The sequence below is a fragment of the Melospiza georgiana genome, chromosome 6 (genome assembly GCF_028018845.1).
Source record: "Melospiza georgiana isolate bMelGeo1 chromosome 6, bMelGeo1.pri, whole genome shotgun sequence".
In the NCBI taxonomy this organism is placed as follows: domain Eukaryota; kingdom Metazoa; phylum Chordata; class Aves; order Passeriformes; family Passerellidae; genus Melospiza; species Melospiza georgiana.
This window is the reverse complement of record NC_080435.1, coordinates 2,283,917-2,300,209: the sequence shown is the minus strand read 5'-3', so window position 1 is coordinate 2,300,209 and position 16,293 is coordinate 2,283,917. Positions and strand designations below refer to the sequence as shown.

Below are 16,293 nucleotides of genomic sequence, written 5' to 3'. Positions count from 1 at the left end.
TATGAGGTAGGAAGCATCCAAATCCCAGCTCTTCCCCAGTATCAGTGCTCCCATCTAATACTCCCTGAAATTAGCCAAAAACCCCAAACCCACCAGAGGGGAGGGCAGAGTTGTGCCCGCTCTCTCCACAGAACCAGTCGCTGAACGTGCCTCGCACCTTCCCAGTCCTCACCAGGCCTCTGCCTGTCACTCCTGGCATCTGACACGCACAGGCCCCGGGCACTGACGCAGCAAGCCCCACTTCTGTGAGGATGCAGCTCACAAGCAGATCATCTCACGCTTCCAAGAAAAACACAAGACCTCTCCACACACAAGGCAACCCATATCCTCATGCATTTTCCCAGGTCACTTTGCCAGGGAGTTGAAGAAAGCGTTTCCTGCACAGCACTCCCCACAGAGAGGGCTCAGTTCAGGCCCAGTTCTGAGGCACCAGCCACCCCCACGAGGCTGGCAGACAAGGCACAGCGCCTTCAGCAGCCCCGCACCCTTCCAGAAAGGAAGCCGAGGTGAAGCCAGGTGTGCAGGCCACCGGCTTCAGACCACTCTCAGTCACCAGGTTGTGGGATCTCAGCACCTCAGGACTGAGGTGCAGAGTGGCCGAGACCACCCTTGGGGGGCTCGGGAGTCCTGGAATGTTGCCAGAAGTGTCTGGTGGCTGGACTTTGATCCTACACAGGAGACAACACCTGTATGAGGATGGGAGGATTTCACTGGGTGAATGGTGAAGGGATAAGTTAATTAGAGTGTAAGACACAGGGTTTAGGATTTCTGTACAGGGGGGTCTAAAGAAGTAAGATGGAGGAATTGGGGCATGTCCTGTTCTTCTTCTTCTTCTTCTTGGCCTCCATCTTCTGTGGTGATGTTGGCACTTTGGGATTGGTTATTACTAAAAGTGCACTGGTTAATAAGGGTAAAAGGTATTGGGGAAAAATTATAAATATTGTATACGTAACTTCGGGTATAAAGATAAGTGACCGCCCCGGGGGCTCTCAGTGTGCTCATGGCTGGCTGCTGGGCAGACCTCTGTTGGGCTGAAAGAAAATCTTTTAGATAAACAATTAATAAACACCGAGACCGAGAAAAGATCAGAAGCCTCTTCTCGTCCTTTGAAGCGCGGGCTGTCCAAGGCCATCCCTGGGCCTTTCCAGGCCACCTAAACAGCCGAGAAACTGACACCAGGTCTACATCTGAACAGTTGCTATGCTAATTCAATTCCTGAACTAAGAAGTCTTTCTTCCTCATTTAAATATTCACTAGTTAATGATAATGCAGTTTTTCTTTCTCCCTGTAGCAGATGTCGTAATTTCTCTCGTCACATCTTCTGGAATGTAATTCAGTAGAGAGGTAATAAACCACCAAGAGTGGCCAGATGAAGTTCACCAACAGACAAAAATGAAGACCTCAGACACAGTGAAAATAAACGGTGCACAGATAGCATCCCTACAACAACTCTTTCTGAGCAATAGAATGTCTGTGTCAGGCTACTCTCTAATATCTCTGCAGCTGCTCACAGTAGCTCAGTCTAGTAGTTCAGGCTCTAATAGTTCAGGCTCAGTCAGAGGGTTTGGCAAAAATGCCCAGACAGTGCTGACAGGTTTCTTGGTAGTGGAGTGGAAGCTTCCCATGCAAATTTGAGATCCATTTACTATGAGGTTCAACCTCTTTACAATTAGTAAAAGTTTCCCACACAAAGGAAATGGAAGATTTGAAGAAATCATACTAAAAATAGCAAAACTGCTGCTCCCCAGAGAGAGACACACTTGGGAACTCTCCCGACTGTGTATGTAGACTCCTTGGGAATGCTTAAATAACATGCCTGGGAACTAGTGGGAAAAACAGCATGGAGGAAAGTTATTTGATGCTGATAAATGAACATCCAGAGCGTAAAATACACTTCCAGAGAAAAAACAGGAGTCCATTTACTAAATCAATCAGTTACTATTCTGTAACTGATTTCTTTTTCATAGCAATATAGAAAATTTCACAGAACAGCACATGCATTTAATCAGGAAGAATCGGTATTACATGGAAACAACGTATACAGCAGTCTGAGAGCTCTGAACCCAAACCTGAGCATTTGAGCCAAGTTTGCTGGGAACACATGGGGTCTTGAATCCATGTACCATCTAGGAAGCCTAACAGACCAGCAGTAGGTATTACAAAGTCATTCTGATACTAAAGACAGAACTCCTTTACCCAGACTTTTCCTAGGTTTGTTCAGTTGTTTCCCTATCTCCTCCGTATCACTGGGGAAAATGATATTTGAAGTTTTTAGGGGAAGAAAATAAGACAAAACTCACTCTCTTAGTAGTAAGGTAACAAGCACTGCAGAACCATGTTCAGCAGGCAGCAGGGAGCTACCAGGACAAATGACAGTATAAAAATGCCAGCCCCTTCTTTCAAACTTCTGCTAATTTTCTGTCCTTCCAATCTCCTCCACCTCCATACAATTTGCTCAGCATACAGGAATTACTCTCTCTTACTATATAGATCCCACAGACACTGTCAGAATTTTCTTCCTCTTGCCAATTATAGCCAAAGACGGCCCCAAGACTGTTGTGCTCAATTACACAGCACTCATATCATGTTAGACAGCCTGCAGCACCATCCTTTATTCTGCCCCATGTCCACCCCTGCCTTTCCTGTTAACTTCTTAGAAAAGGCTACTTTAGCCACACTTAGTATTGGGGATGCTACTCACAAAAACAGCTACATTCTGGCAGCTGACATGGAGAGCAGATGACAATGATCCTAAGAGACAGTTTAGCCTCTGTTGAAAGTACTTCAAGTTTGGGAAAGAAGGGAGAAGTGTTAAAAGTACCTACTTCCAAAATGGACTTCCTCATAAATAATCTCTATCTTTCATCAGGGTATTAATGAAATACTTAATAGCCCCATTTAAACTTAAGAATTCTTGTGTCCTCCCAAATCACTACTTACTGATTGGAACACCCAGCTGGAGTTTGACAACACATCCTCCAGCTAATACCACATTTTTCTGTGCATGCACACAAGAGCCTTCTAAAATCTCAAAAGGGATATATTAGTACCAATGTAGGAATGCCCTTTTCCAAAACCTCTGGATTACATGGATCTTTTTACCTAGGATCCAGGCATTTCCAAGTCACTATTTCTAAAATACATGTTCAAGAATTAGCACTGTCAAGATATGTATTTTCATTCTCTCATAGCCACCCAGCAACAAACCTCAAAATAGGTCCTCAGTTCTTAACCTAACGCTGCAATTGTGTAAAAACTATTTTGTGGCTAAACACCAATATACTGTGTGAACTCCCACCAGAAGTCAAAATGATTTCCCAAGAAACAGAAAGACTATTTAATGTCTGGAAAACTAGAGTGTTCCTCAAAAGGTAGACTGACTTCTCTTCTTGATGCCTTTTTTTTTTTGGTATCTTGCCTGAGAACAAAGAAAGCAGAAGTCGCCCAGGCACTGAGAGAAGTCCTGGATTATGACACTGGACCTTTTTCCCTCCCATTTTTCCTCCCAGTCTATATGCCTTTATCAGAAAGTAGGGTAGAGGTGTCCGCTTATATCAAATGCCATGTTCTACTTTCATAGCCCTGCCCCCACAAGCATCCAAACTGAAAACCTTAAACACAAATCACAGCAACCCAGTTACTGCACATCAAAGCTGTCACTGTCACTCATTCTCAGGGGACAAGAGACAACCAGACAGTTGACATTCACTCTTTAGCTCACAGCATAAACAGAAACCAAATCACAATATCTCTTCTGCTGCTCTGGTAAGGCACTGATCCCATACTACCCTGCAACAACCACACTACCAGGACTAGACTCCTGGTAGTAATATATTGCCTACAAACTTCAGTAATATATTGCCTACAAACTTAGGCAGCAGAATACTATATCACTCTTTCAGATTGTTAAACACACTGAGCAAAATTTTCATCAGTGTTCGCATGATTTGAGACATCCTCTCCCTAGTGACTAACAGTGGGACACAGGCACTTTGGAAAATTTCATTTGATGGTAATGTACCTGACATCAGAGCCATCCCACCAGGTATCTTCCTAATTTAAAGAAGATGCACAACTGTTTTTCTTTGCTATTTACTTGCTTAGCTGCTATATCACTTTATAAAGACCTGTTCAAGCTGACAAAAGAACAAACAATTTAGTGGAATCTAAACTATACCATCAAGAAGTGAGAAATTTCTGACACATGCTTTATTTATTGTACTAAGACCCTTTCCTGGCAATCTGCCCCATCTCCTTTCTCCCACCTCATCCACTCTTGCTGCTTGTTACACAGAACCCCATTACTTGGTATAGCCATTTCCTTTCCATATTTGTTTCTTTTTCTTTTTTTTTTTTTTTTCCTGACAGGAACAAAAGAAAGAACAACTTTATTATTATAAGGATCTATTTAAAAATCAGTATCTCACTTGCTTCCCTGCATCTAGAATTGCATCATATATTGTCCTGGTTTCTCCCCCTCAATACATCAGAGGCAAATTAATTCAGTTCTCAACATCTGACACAAAGCACTTGCAATGAGGGATATAGTGGTTAAGGTCTCATGTCTTCAATTATTTTTACTGAATTGCCTCCTCTATTAAAATCTGCAGTCTTGTAAGAAGTACATTTGAAAACAGCCACAAGTTTGCTACTAGCTATTTCCAAGTAATTAAATTCATTAATCCAAACAGAGGGCAAGGGAAATAAAACTTTCTCCTTCATGCTTTCCCCTCCTCTTACTCCATAATAATTATAAATGCTCTTAACTCACAAAATATTATGACCAATGCTTATTCATTTGGGTTTTTGCTGTCCTTATCTTTCTTTTGCAAGCCTTAAAACAGTAATTGCCCTGAAATTGAAAAGAATAAGAGGGTTTTCCCCACAGTAAACCTGAAACTTCATCAGCCTCTCAGAAACAAGGCTGTTTGTTGCTTCTTGCATTCTTTAGTTCTTCCATTTTTAGCTCACAGGATTCAGATTTACAGTTTTCCTTTTTCTGCAGCCTGCTTCCACAATGATACAGAATATTTCATTTCTAGCATCACTACCAGAAAAGGAGTTTGGAAAAGAGGATGCAGAAGCTCACACATCCCAAGAGCAGACACACGTAGGTGCACAGGAGCTAAGCTGAACTGCAAATCCAAAAGCCTAGAGCAGGTAGCACAGCAGCTCAGTGACCAACTTCCCCATGAGACAGCTGGGCGCTTTGCATAGCCGTGTGCGCTGCTGCATCTGCAGAAACAGGAAAAAGGAGAGGACAAGACAGAGCAACCACAGCCTGCTGTCCAGCACAGGGCGCCCAGAAGCTCCACCTTTCCTCTGTGCAGGTTCAATTGAACACCTCATATTTAAGAAACTCCATCTTTGGTGAAGTTTATAGACAGAAGTGCCCTCCGCAGAAATACGCAGATTAGAACATGCCTGGAGATAGGCAGAGCTCGAAATACACGGAATAAGCACGCACACATTGTCAGCAGCCACCACACTACTGGGAGGCCTTCCACAGTTCCTGTTTTCACACAGGTGAGTTAAATGCCTCCTATTCTCAGCACACCAAATACCCTGTACTGTGTTTACAGAGGAAACCACTCCTGCTCCTCCCTGGTTCCCAGAAGGACAGCTTATCTCTGGCCCAGGCCTGCCACCTCCCTCAGGAGGAGCCACAGCTGTGCAGCAGCCATGAGTCATGGGAGAAGGCCCCCAGAGCACTGCTTTGCACAGCCACTTGCTGAACTACATCCTATGTGAACATGCAAGACAAGTCCTCGTGGGCACACACAAAGATTAAGGCCTGTGAACACTTCAGCCTACCTATAAAACAAATACACACCTTCCCCTGCCTATTCAACAGTACAATACACACAGCACTGGCAGTACTGCTCCAGACAAAGCTCCAGGCAAGCACCAGCATTTCCTGCTGCGCACCTTCCAAGGGTGCTCAGTCAGGGTAAGTGTTTCTGTTTTGGACACTGAGGGCCAGTTAATAATTTTAGGGCTCACGCGTTTGGAGAGATTGTACAAAGCAGTCCTGCCTCACTCTGGCAGGCAAAGAAGGCAATTCCCTTTGTTCTGTTCCCCAGGGATTGTCAACTAACCTGTCTGTCCCGACCTGCCACTTCTATAGCTAATGGAACTGGAGAGGAAGTAGCACCCACATAGATTTTCCACCAGAGTCCAGTACTTTTAGAGCCTTAATGCAAGTTTCCAGCACAACTAAGATCACAAAGGGAAAGCGAACTTAGTGAAAAACAATCAACTGAATATTGATCAGAGGCGAGGGTAATGCAACAGAATTGCAAGAGTCGGGAGCTAAGTTTCACAAAATAATTTTTGTTGCTAAACAAGACCTTATGAAAATACAATCACTTCCCAAGGAATCACCCTGAAATCCCGTGCCTGGGCACTGAAAGGATTTTTTCATGACACAAGATGAGTGGAAGGCAGACAATGAATAGGATGCATGTGCTGCCCATTTCCTTCGGTTGAAATACACAAGACAAACTAGTATAATGTAACTTCCTGTAAGCATGACCGCAGGATAGCTCTCTCTAGCACACAGCTATGATCACAACACAGACCCTTTAACTTTTCCATCAGGAAATCAGGCAGTCACTCCAAATTAGTAAGAAAGAATGCTATCAGAAACAACCTTATATCTGCCAGCCCACATTTAGGCCAATAAACAATCAGCTTCCTTGTAACAACAACAACCCACTTTTAACATGGCATCAACCCTTCAGGATCTTTGGGGGAGGGAGGGGGGAAAACGACGGAGGTAACCAGAAAGCAGCTTTTCAAGTAACAGCCAAAATAGCCTCCCCTCAGAACCCGGGGGTTGTGGTAATCCCCTTTTTGAAATGCTAATGTCATTACAACCATAGCACCAGAAGACAAGCACGGGGCCTGAGTGACAGAGCTTCTGCTGCGCCCTTACACAGATGATTTAAACGGAGCCTTTTGTAACTCTCCTCCCCCGAGCTCCCTGCCCGGCATCACGCTTGACAGGAGCTGCAGCTGCCATGCGACCCTGCCGAGGAGCAGGGGTGCAGAGATCAGGCTGATGAATGGATGCGTGCCGGCCGGGGCGCAGCAGCCGTGCACTGCAGCCTTGTGCTCGCTGATGCCCCCACAAAGGTGGGCTCGGGGAAGACTGAAAACAAGACAAAGCAAAAGGTCCCCAACTGCTCTCTTGCTACTGCTAAACAGCTGCACAACAGAAAAAATCATTACAGCTGGTCATTAAACTGGGCACAGCATATAGGAGTGTAGGAGAGCGCGGCTCAAAGACACTAATCAGCATAAACACATCTATCCTTCCACCGGGGAACCAGCTCAGCCTTGGGGAGAAATCCCTCCCATGGAGTAAGCTACTCCAAAGGGACAGGAAACAGTCAACTTGCCCAGCAAAAGCAACTGGAACGATTTGCCGTGATGAGATTGGAGATCACACCAGGCACCACAAGTTTCATCTTGCCATCACATGATATTTAACAACTGACAGATGGTTACCAGAGGGCGTTCTAGTTTTGTTTTCAATTCAGTTTTCATTACCTCTGATACAAGTCACGGAAAACCAACTTCAAGTGATGATTCTGTTGTAAATACTACAGGATTTACTGCAAAAATGTTTCCTGTAACTTACCATTTCCTACCATCTCCCACTGTATGAAAAAAGAGATCACCACCACAACGCCTGAGAAGTAAATCAAGCTAAGTTTCACACCAAGTGGAATACAGGTAAATTGGAAAAGCAAAGTACAGACTGAAACATTTGCCATTCACAAACACTACTGCATTTACAGCAATTCCCACCTCACCATGACAGTGAGTGAAGCTACCCTAACCCCACAGTCAAAGGAGGAGTTGTCCTGCTCTGCACTGCTGTGCACTCACCTCCAGTTCTGTATGCAGTTTTGGGCACCACAATATGAAAAAGCTATTAAGCTACTAGAGAGTGTCCAAAGAAAGGCCATGAGGACGGTGAAGGGTCTGGAGGGGAAGCCATGTGAGGAGAAGCTGAGGTCACTTGGTCTGTTCAGCCTGCAGGAGGCTGAGGGGAGACCTCATTGTGGTCTTCAGCATCTTCACGAGGGGAAATGAAGGTGCAGGCACCAATCTCTTCACTCTCGTGACCAGTGACAGGACTTGAGAAAATGACATGAAGTTGTGTCAGGGGAGGTTTAGGTTGGACATCAGGAAAAAAAGTTTTTCAAAAGGGTGTTTGGGCACTGGAACAGGCTCCTCAGTGAAGTGGACACAGTACTAAGCCTGAGAGAGTTCAAGAAGCATTTGGACAAGGCTCTCAGGCACTTGTGTGACTCTTGGGGTGCTCTGCGCAGGGCCGGGAGTTGGACTTAATGTTCCTGATGAATCTCTTCCAACTCAGTGTATCCTATGAGTCTATGAAATATGTAAGAGCCCCTCATCCCACTCCTGCTTAGGTGTTTTAACTCTTACCTATAGAGAACTATCTGCATTTAATGAGGAGGCCAACCTCTACTGCTGCAGAAAGGAGAAAGGTGATAGACCTTTCTGGAAGGAGAGATGTGTTTGGTTTCATTTGTGCACAGTGCATGCTGGCAAGCAGGTTTGAAACTCTGCGTTCAGTGGCAGCTTTTTAGAAATAAAACCACAAAAGCTCAGATTCTACAGGCATCCTCCCTTGGTGCTACTAACGAAAGTCAGGAGAAAAATTTCCTCCATCTGAAGCAACTAATTAAGTCAAGAGTTGAGCGGATGGAAACAGACTTAATGATAAGATGCTTTCCTGCTGTCAGAGGATGTAGAACAGACATTAATTTTCATCCTCTCAAATCCCTTCATGGCAGCCAATGCAGCCAAGCATGAAATACTCCTGACCTGCCTCAGACAACTGGCCAGAGGTATGCAGTAAAATAGCTGTGATTTTGCTCACCTTGACTGTAGTCAGAGAATGAATCTCTTCACAACACGCCTAGTTATAGCAGCTTATACCAATCCCTCTTTGTTTTACTAACAGCAAGAATCAAGGATGCTAAAAGCAGTCCTACCTGTGTCCTAGATGACAGGCTGCAATGTTCCTTTTCCCCCATGCAGTCATACCACTGCCTACCCAAGGACTCAACTCATAAAAAGGATCAGCTCATGACCTTTAACCAGAAAAGACCTGGTTAAAGTGGGAGCAGACATGACCAAGGCAATACTGACAGGAAAAACATACAACAACAAAAAAACCAAAAAAAACAAAGCCAACAAACCCCAACAAAACAAACAAAAAAGTCCAGTTTTCTGAAAAGGTGCTCTAGCCCTGAGGAGTTTCCACAGGTGGAGGGATGTGCCAAGAGGCAGTCAGTTCTGGGAGCCAAGGGGAGGCAGGGAGACAACTTCCCCCAGGAGCTAACCTCTTCCCCAGAGCTAACCTCTTCCACTGCTGCACCTGCAGCGTGCTTGCCCAGCAGAGGCATGGCCTGGTGCCAGCAGACACCACTGCACACACCTCCTGTCCCACACAGCACAAGTGCACCAACAGGGCCTGCCCTGCCAGGCTGCTCATCTGCCTCTGTGTGTGCCACTACCACTCCAGTGACCAACATTTATAAGGGTCCTGCACCCACAGAGAGCTCAGCTCCCCCAGCACTGGACATCTCCCCTCAACTGTTCCACAAGGGGAGTACAGCTTACTAAATGCCATGGAGGAAACAGTCTCCATCAAAGCACGAACTGTCAACTGCAAGATAACATTTAAATATTTGAGAAGTAAATGCAAATAAAGAGATTCAAAATGAGAAGGCTCAAAGGTCAACCCTGCTTTGTGCTAATGGCATTCATATTTGCAGCAAGACTAGTTTGCTGGGAAAGACAAAGAGCTGGAGGACTAAAAGAATAAAGTGTAAAAAACCAAACCTGCTACATTGATGGATTTCACTAAGACTTGCTCTTAAAGGCATACTCATTGCAGATTGTGATGATATTCAAATTTCTCAGCTTATATATGAAAAATTAGTAATTTCCTCATTTGAGAGAAAAGTGACAGCTGAACCCAAACAGGCAAATGATAAACTTTTTACCTTGTCTTAGTATCTTACAACCTAAATATTTACACCAAAGAAAGTACTTACAATGAAACTGAAGGTTGTCTTCCAGGTGCATTCTACTGTTACTTTTGTTCAGGAAAGCAAAACCAGGGACAGAAGGGAAGTACTGGCTTTAGGATAATACAGAGCATTACAGATACTTTACACACTTTGCCTGTGCAAAAGAGAAGATGTGCTGCAGCACAAAGCATGGCTCAGCACAACTCATACAGTACAGCTCCTTTTTTCCAAAAGCACACCAGCAGGCCCAAAACTTGAACTGCTGGAGACTGGTTACACAGCAGGGGCATCCCCAGGGCTCTGAGTTTCAAAGATAGCTGTTCAGAAGTTACAAGAGGAATGGGCACAAGGAAACTCTGTTAGAAATCCACATTTCTCTCCTCCCATGACAGAGATATATCAACAGCTGTGAGTTTTGTATGACACACCAGAAGCACATTCCTAAAGGTCTCTGCAGCATCAGCTAAGTTTCCTGGAGGTTAAATCACCAACATGCTGGTGGTCCCGAATAAAGGCAGCACTAGAAGTCACCTATCCACCCTAACATAATTTCATTCCACACTTACAGTGACATACAGACACCACCTGGAAAGCATCATCATCAGCAAGGAGTGTTGACAAGGATCTAGAGTTAGGCAGCTTTAATAGTTTATCTTCTTCACAAAAAGGGTTCCTCTACACCTAACCCTTAAAAAATAAACACATATATTTTTCTACTACAGTTCTCCCTCCCAAGGCCATGCTATTCTCAACTGTTCTAATCTACTTGCATAAATAAAACACTACCTTCTTTTAGGATTTGCACTACTTAACCCCCAAACCACTAATTTGCTTTATAAACCACTAGGATCTTTGTCACAACGGTCACTCTCCTATTTTGCTGCACTCCTGTCCCCCTCCTCTCCTTCCTAGAATCTTATTCTCTATTGATCCTCATTAACCTTCAATCTCTTCTACCACCTTCCTACAAACCCCACTTGCCTTACAACATTGGTAAGAGCACAAAAAAGTTTTATTCTCTTTCTGAACAGTTATATCAGTGTCTAATGATATGTCTGACGCAAAATTCTTTAAACACCATGTTGGTCTTCTTATCAGGACATTGAAATGGTCTTTCTAACCAGAAATGCAGCAGCAGCATTCGACTTTCTAATTATGACTCTGCATGTGTCAAAGCTTACCATGTTCCATCCCTGTCTGTGGGCTGAAAACTCAAGACAACATCCACCAGAGGTGCTTATCTCACTCTACAGAAAGGCAACATTTTTCAAGTAAGACATATTTTTCCCTTTACTGATGAAGTAAAAGATGTATCTCAAAAGCAGCAGTAATGGTATTTTTTTTTGCTTTGGAACAAGAAATATTTTTCCCAATTGAATTAAGATGACTGGCTGGACCTAAAATGCTGAGCCCACAGGATTTCAAGATGCTCTTTTGTTGCCCTACTGTTCAATTCTTCGGCTTGTGCTCCCACTGAAATGCTTCTTACTATGCTAGGTGGATAAACACACTTATTTTTGCATTCACAGCATTGAACCTATAGAGAAGAAACACAGGAGACATCTCCATCCAGCATCAACCATGCCAAAGTACACAAGAAATAAGGGAGCATCACAACAACCTCTTGAGATTAGGTACTCAGTACAAAAAATCCAGAAGTTCCCCTCCCCATTCCATAATAAAAGGATCACTGTACTAGGCTGGGCCAAAAGCTCATTTTATTCTCCAACAGTTTAGCAACAAGCCCGCTCCAGCCCAATCCACCTAGCACATCCTGTAACTCATCTGTGCAAGCCCACACCAGAGGGGTTACTTCAAATCCCTTTAACAACATCTGGAAGCAGTCCTCCAACTCCAGTGCAACACTTTGCAGAAGCAGAGCCTCAGGAATTCCTATTTGCAGGGGAAGATGAATGTTCCCCAGAGGTTTCAGTTCATTAAAAGGAAAACATGGTTTAATATGCAGACCAACACACACAGATAAGCACATATACAACCTCTTGTGACAACGCCGTAATCCTGTTCCAATTACTTTCACAAAGGTACAAACATTTCTGAGCTTGCTGTTCAAGTGCCTTTAGTATCATCTGCACTCTGGACTATTGGCAGCTTGTTAAAAAGCCTCAACTAGACACAGATTCCCAGGTTTCGCAGAGCCTTGACAGATTTGGCCACAAAAGTTGAAGATTCAACAGTCTACAGTTTCCTACTTTGCCCTACCCCTTGTTTCTTCCTTGCCACCCATGTCAGCATGCTGAGGTTATACCCACAGCTTTACACACCACACACCAGCTATTCCAGCAGTATCTGCAGTAACAGCCCAGGCTGAAGTTTGCCACAGTTCCACAGCAAATGCACTTCTTGCTCTGCCATCCCCACTGCAGAATCACTATCAGCTGGCAGCATGAACAGGAAGCGGGAACTACTTGTGTTACTTCAGTTAAACGTAAGGGCTGGAGAAGCAATGGCAGACATGGGTTGCAGAGATGAAAAACATTCCACATATTCTAAAACATAGTGCCTCAGCTGCCCTGGGAACCAGTGCAGGATTCAAAAGGGAGAGAAAGCAGGAAAGGAATTGGGACAAGGTGATAAACAAGCAAACTTTCTTCTATCCGACTGGCAGGAGTTTTCCTGTAATACTAGGGGAAAACCCAAACTCTTCCCAAATGATTGCCTCTAGCAAATAAAAAGGAAAAGACTGAGTGGAAATAGGAAGAGACAGAGAAATGTGTATCTTCAGATTAGCCAGCAGCACTCCTTAAGGAGGAGCGGGATGGTGATGAGTCAGAACCTGGACTATAGGACACAATTAATTTCACCTGAAGAACAAATGGCACTTAGCACCCCTCCTGCTTCCCTCCACAATGAAACTCACACCAGTTTCCATCTTTTGCATTCTAACCCAAGAATCCATGATGAATTGGACCAGACAACTCCTGAGGTTTTTCCTAAAACAGCTGATTTCCCTGCTAGCAACCATAGCCAAGAATTGAAAGCCCCTTAATATTTTATGTATGTGATACTGCTTTTCTTGCCAGGAGCAATACTGAAGCAGTGAATAAAAAAAAGAGGATTCAGATCCCATCAGCACTTCTCTTAACCCCCACTTTCTGAAGATCAAAATTTGGTAGGTGGCAAAATTCCCCTCCAACACCTTTAAATTCTTCTTCATTAATCCATTCCCCTCAGATTTTGTTCCTGTGGTGGGTTTTTGGGGTTTTTTTTAGTGAGGTTTTTTGGGTTTTTTTTTTTTTGGGTTTTGTTTTCATTCTTTTTTAGTTTTTTGGTTTTTTTTCAGAGGAGGGGAAAAGTTCAGACTAAACAAATCCTATTTCAGAGTTTAACAAAAACATACAGAAAATTTTATTTTATATATTTAGAAGAGATAAGGAAATCAAATAGGCTTCCCAACTGCTTCCAAAGTTGCATGCATCCATAACACGGCCACTGGAATGAGTTTAGACTTTTTCTGAGCACATGAAATGAAAAGCAGGAGTATCCAATGGAATATATCAAGAATCATGCTGAGATGTTCACTTTTCTTGATTAAAGGAAATGAAATATTTTTTTTACCTCAGCCTGTCCTCCCTGTCCTCTCAAAGCTCTGTCAGCCTCTCAAAACTCTCACAAGCAGCATGTCTCTGCATTTAATGAAATATTTATTCTGATTTGTTTTCTTGAGTCATTTGAAGTGAAATGCTGTAGAAAGCACAAGGATCCCTTCCAAGCACAGTGAAAGATGGGAAGCTGATCTCCATCTCTTAAACTGAGGGCAGCTGTCATTCCCAAATCCAAGGGTCAAAAATGAAAATGGAACATAGAGATGAATCTCAAGCCTATGTAACATGACAAAAAGTATAATGGGAATCCTAGCTCACAGACACTTATATTAACGAGTAAAATATCACACTCATTTCTCATAGTACAGCAGTAAATGTAAGTTTACTCACATGCAGGTCCTTTGGATTTGCTTAGCCAACCTAAGACAGACAAAAGGAGAGTTCAGCATTATTATTATGCTATCATGGTTTAAGCCAGCAGTTGGCTAAACATCACAAAGCTTAATTAATTCTTCAGCCACTAGAACTCGTTAAAATTTAAAAAGTTATGTGGCTTCTTGAGATCCTTATTACTCCCTTCAAGGCATTTACTTAAGTAACACTGCCTGGATCAGTGTGTGTAGCAGTGTGAATATTATTATCATCATATGAATAGTCTAATTCTGAACCTACCTGCATCTGCTTCCTAGCCATCTCTGCAGCCTGGCCATTATTCTGCAGCTCCTCACCATGCTCCTCCATACCACTCTGCTCTTATTAAGCTCTACAAAGGGACTCCTGAAAATGCTCCCCCTTCTCTCCGAAGAAGAGAGAAAGAAGAAAGCCACCCTGCTTTGGGCTGACACTGCAATTCCTCCAAACCCACACTGCCATGAAGCATACAGGTTAGAATCAAGATCATCTGCTCATGCATGACACTTCCCACATTTCTGTCTGGCCATCCAGCACTACAGTGTCCTTGTTTTCAGGGCCATTGAACTCATCCCTAGCTGTATAAATGCCTCCCTTTCAGCTGCACAATCAGAGACAAAGGAAAGCTCTGCTTCACAGAGATTCCCAGAGAATAGGAACAAGTCTGGATCTGCTCAATGAGCAGAGAGTGCTCTAACAAGCTGCTCTGTGCCATGCAAACAAATAGCAGCGGTGTCCAAGAGCTTCTGTGCAGAATAACCTTGGCACTGAAACAACCTGAGAACAGCAAGCAGCAGATTGGCTAAATTTGTGTCACAGACAACACACAGGAATGAAGTTGTTTCAGTTTATTCAAGCTCAATTTATCACTTTAATGGCAATCCTAAAAATTAAAGTGCTAACTTTATAGCATTTTGCACGTGCAGTCAACAAAAATCAGACTGTGTCTAAATCTAAACGGACTTCGATTCACTGAGTCTGCATTACTATTAATTTTTAAAGGTTAATATTTACACTCTCTCCTTTATGGGTATTGATATTTGCTTAATTCAGGATGTTTAATACTTTTACCAACACATTTACTTGCATTTCCCAGGATCAGGTGATGCTATTATCAATAATGAAAGGCCCAACCTGTTTTGATAGGTTTCTGACAGAGCCAGTCATGAATCCAAGAGATATTACACATTTGGAACATAAATCATAGGAAGCTTTCAGAGTATTTTACAGACTACATGTTAAAATTTAATGAACAACTTAATCTGATCCACTGTCGTTCTTCCAAAAATAGCCTGGCCAGGCAGGATGACCACTGTGAATGAGATATAAATACAAGGCCTTGAGGGACAGAGATGGGAGGGAGAGGGGGTAAAATTACAAAAGTCACAGCAACAAAGAAAAAATAGGGAAGCATTATCTGTGGAAATGCAGATTAAAAGGTTGTCACTCACTGCTCTTCTCCAATGCTTAAAAAACTGCCCATCTCTATCTACTAAGCATCCTGGCTATTAGCTACATTCCAGTTGAACCCTTAAAGAAACAAAAAAGATGAAGAACTAAGCCTCAATATTACTGAGGAGCTTTCCAAGTCTCCTTGCTTGCTCATTCCTTCACTATTTCCCACAGCTAATTTTGGAGAACTTGCCAGACAAGGAAAAACACTGCAACAGTGATAAAGCTCAAAAAATATTCCTGAGCAGCACTCAAGTTTCCATAAATCCTCCTCTTCTGACACAGCTTCACTGCTTGCCTATTACCAAACGCTGCATTTGTTTTGTGTTAAAATACATGCAGTGGTTATTTTCATATACATGCATATCTTCCTGTGAAAAGGGAACAGTTTCCCCAAATTCTGCAGTGTGTTTAGTGACTAAGCAACTTATATTAATCTCATGGCACTTGAGGATATTTGGATAGACTGCTTGAGACAAAGTGCTGAGGATTTTTCTTAAAAATCTATGCATAAATAAAACCCATTTATTACCAGAGGACAAAGAAGATGCTTGCTGACTGAAAATGAGTCTGCTCTCTGCATTAACCACATGGCAAAGAGAACATCTTCCTGCCCAGATCATGAATATGTCTCTAAGCTTCCTGGAACTTAAGCAATAGAATTTCTAAGCAGCAAAATGACTGCAATACAATATACCTCAGATGGTTTTATACATACGGATCACAAGCTCTGCTTTCTTACTCAGGGCTGAGCCAGGCATTGTCTCCATGCTTGTCTTTTTATGAGAACA

The 16,293-nt window shown here is 43.1% G+C and overlaps 1 protein-coding gene across 4 annotated transcripts in view; it reads right to left on the bottom strand.

Moving 5' to 3' along the window:
• Window positions 1-16,293, bottom strand: part of SUSD6 (sushi domain containing 6) — an 89,539-nt gene that overhangs the window by 27,777 nt on the left and 45,469 nt on the right. For 3 of the 4 annotated variants that reach the window (XM_058026434.1, XM_058026433.1, XM_058026435.1), the window contains one exon: window positions 14,030-14,059. The exons of the other annotated variant lie outside the window; for it this stretch is intronic. In XM_058026434.1, coding sequence (XP_057882417.1) covers window positions 14,030-14,059 — 30 coding nt within the window. The remainder of the gene's footprint in view (window positions 1-14,029; window positions 14,060-16,293) is intronic. 4 annotated transcript variants of the gene reach the window in all.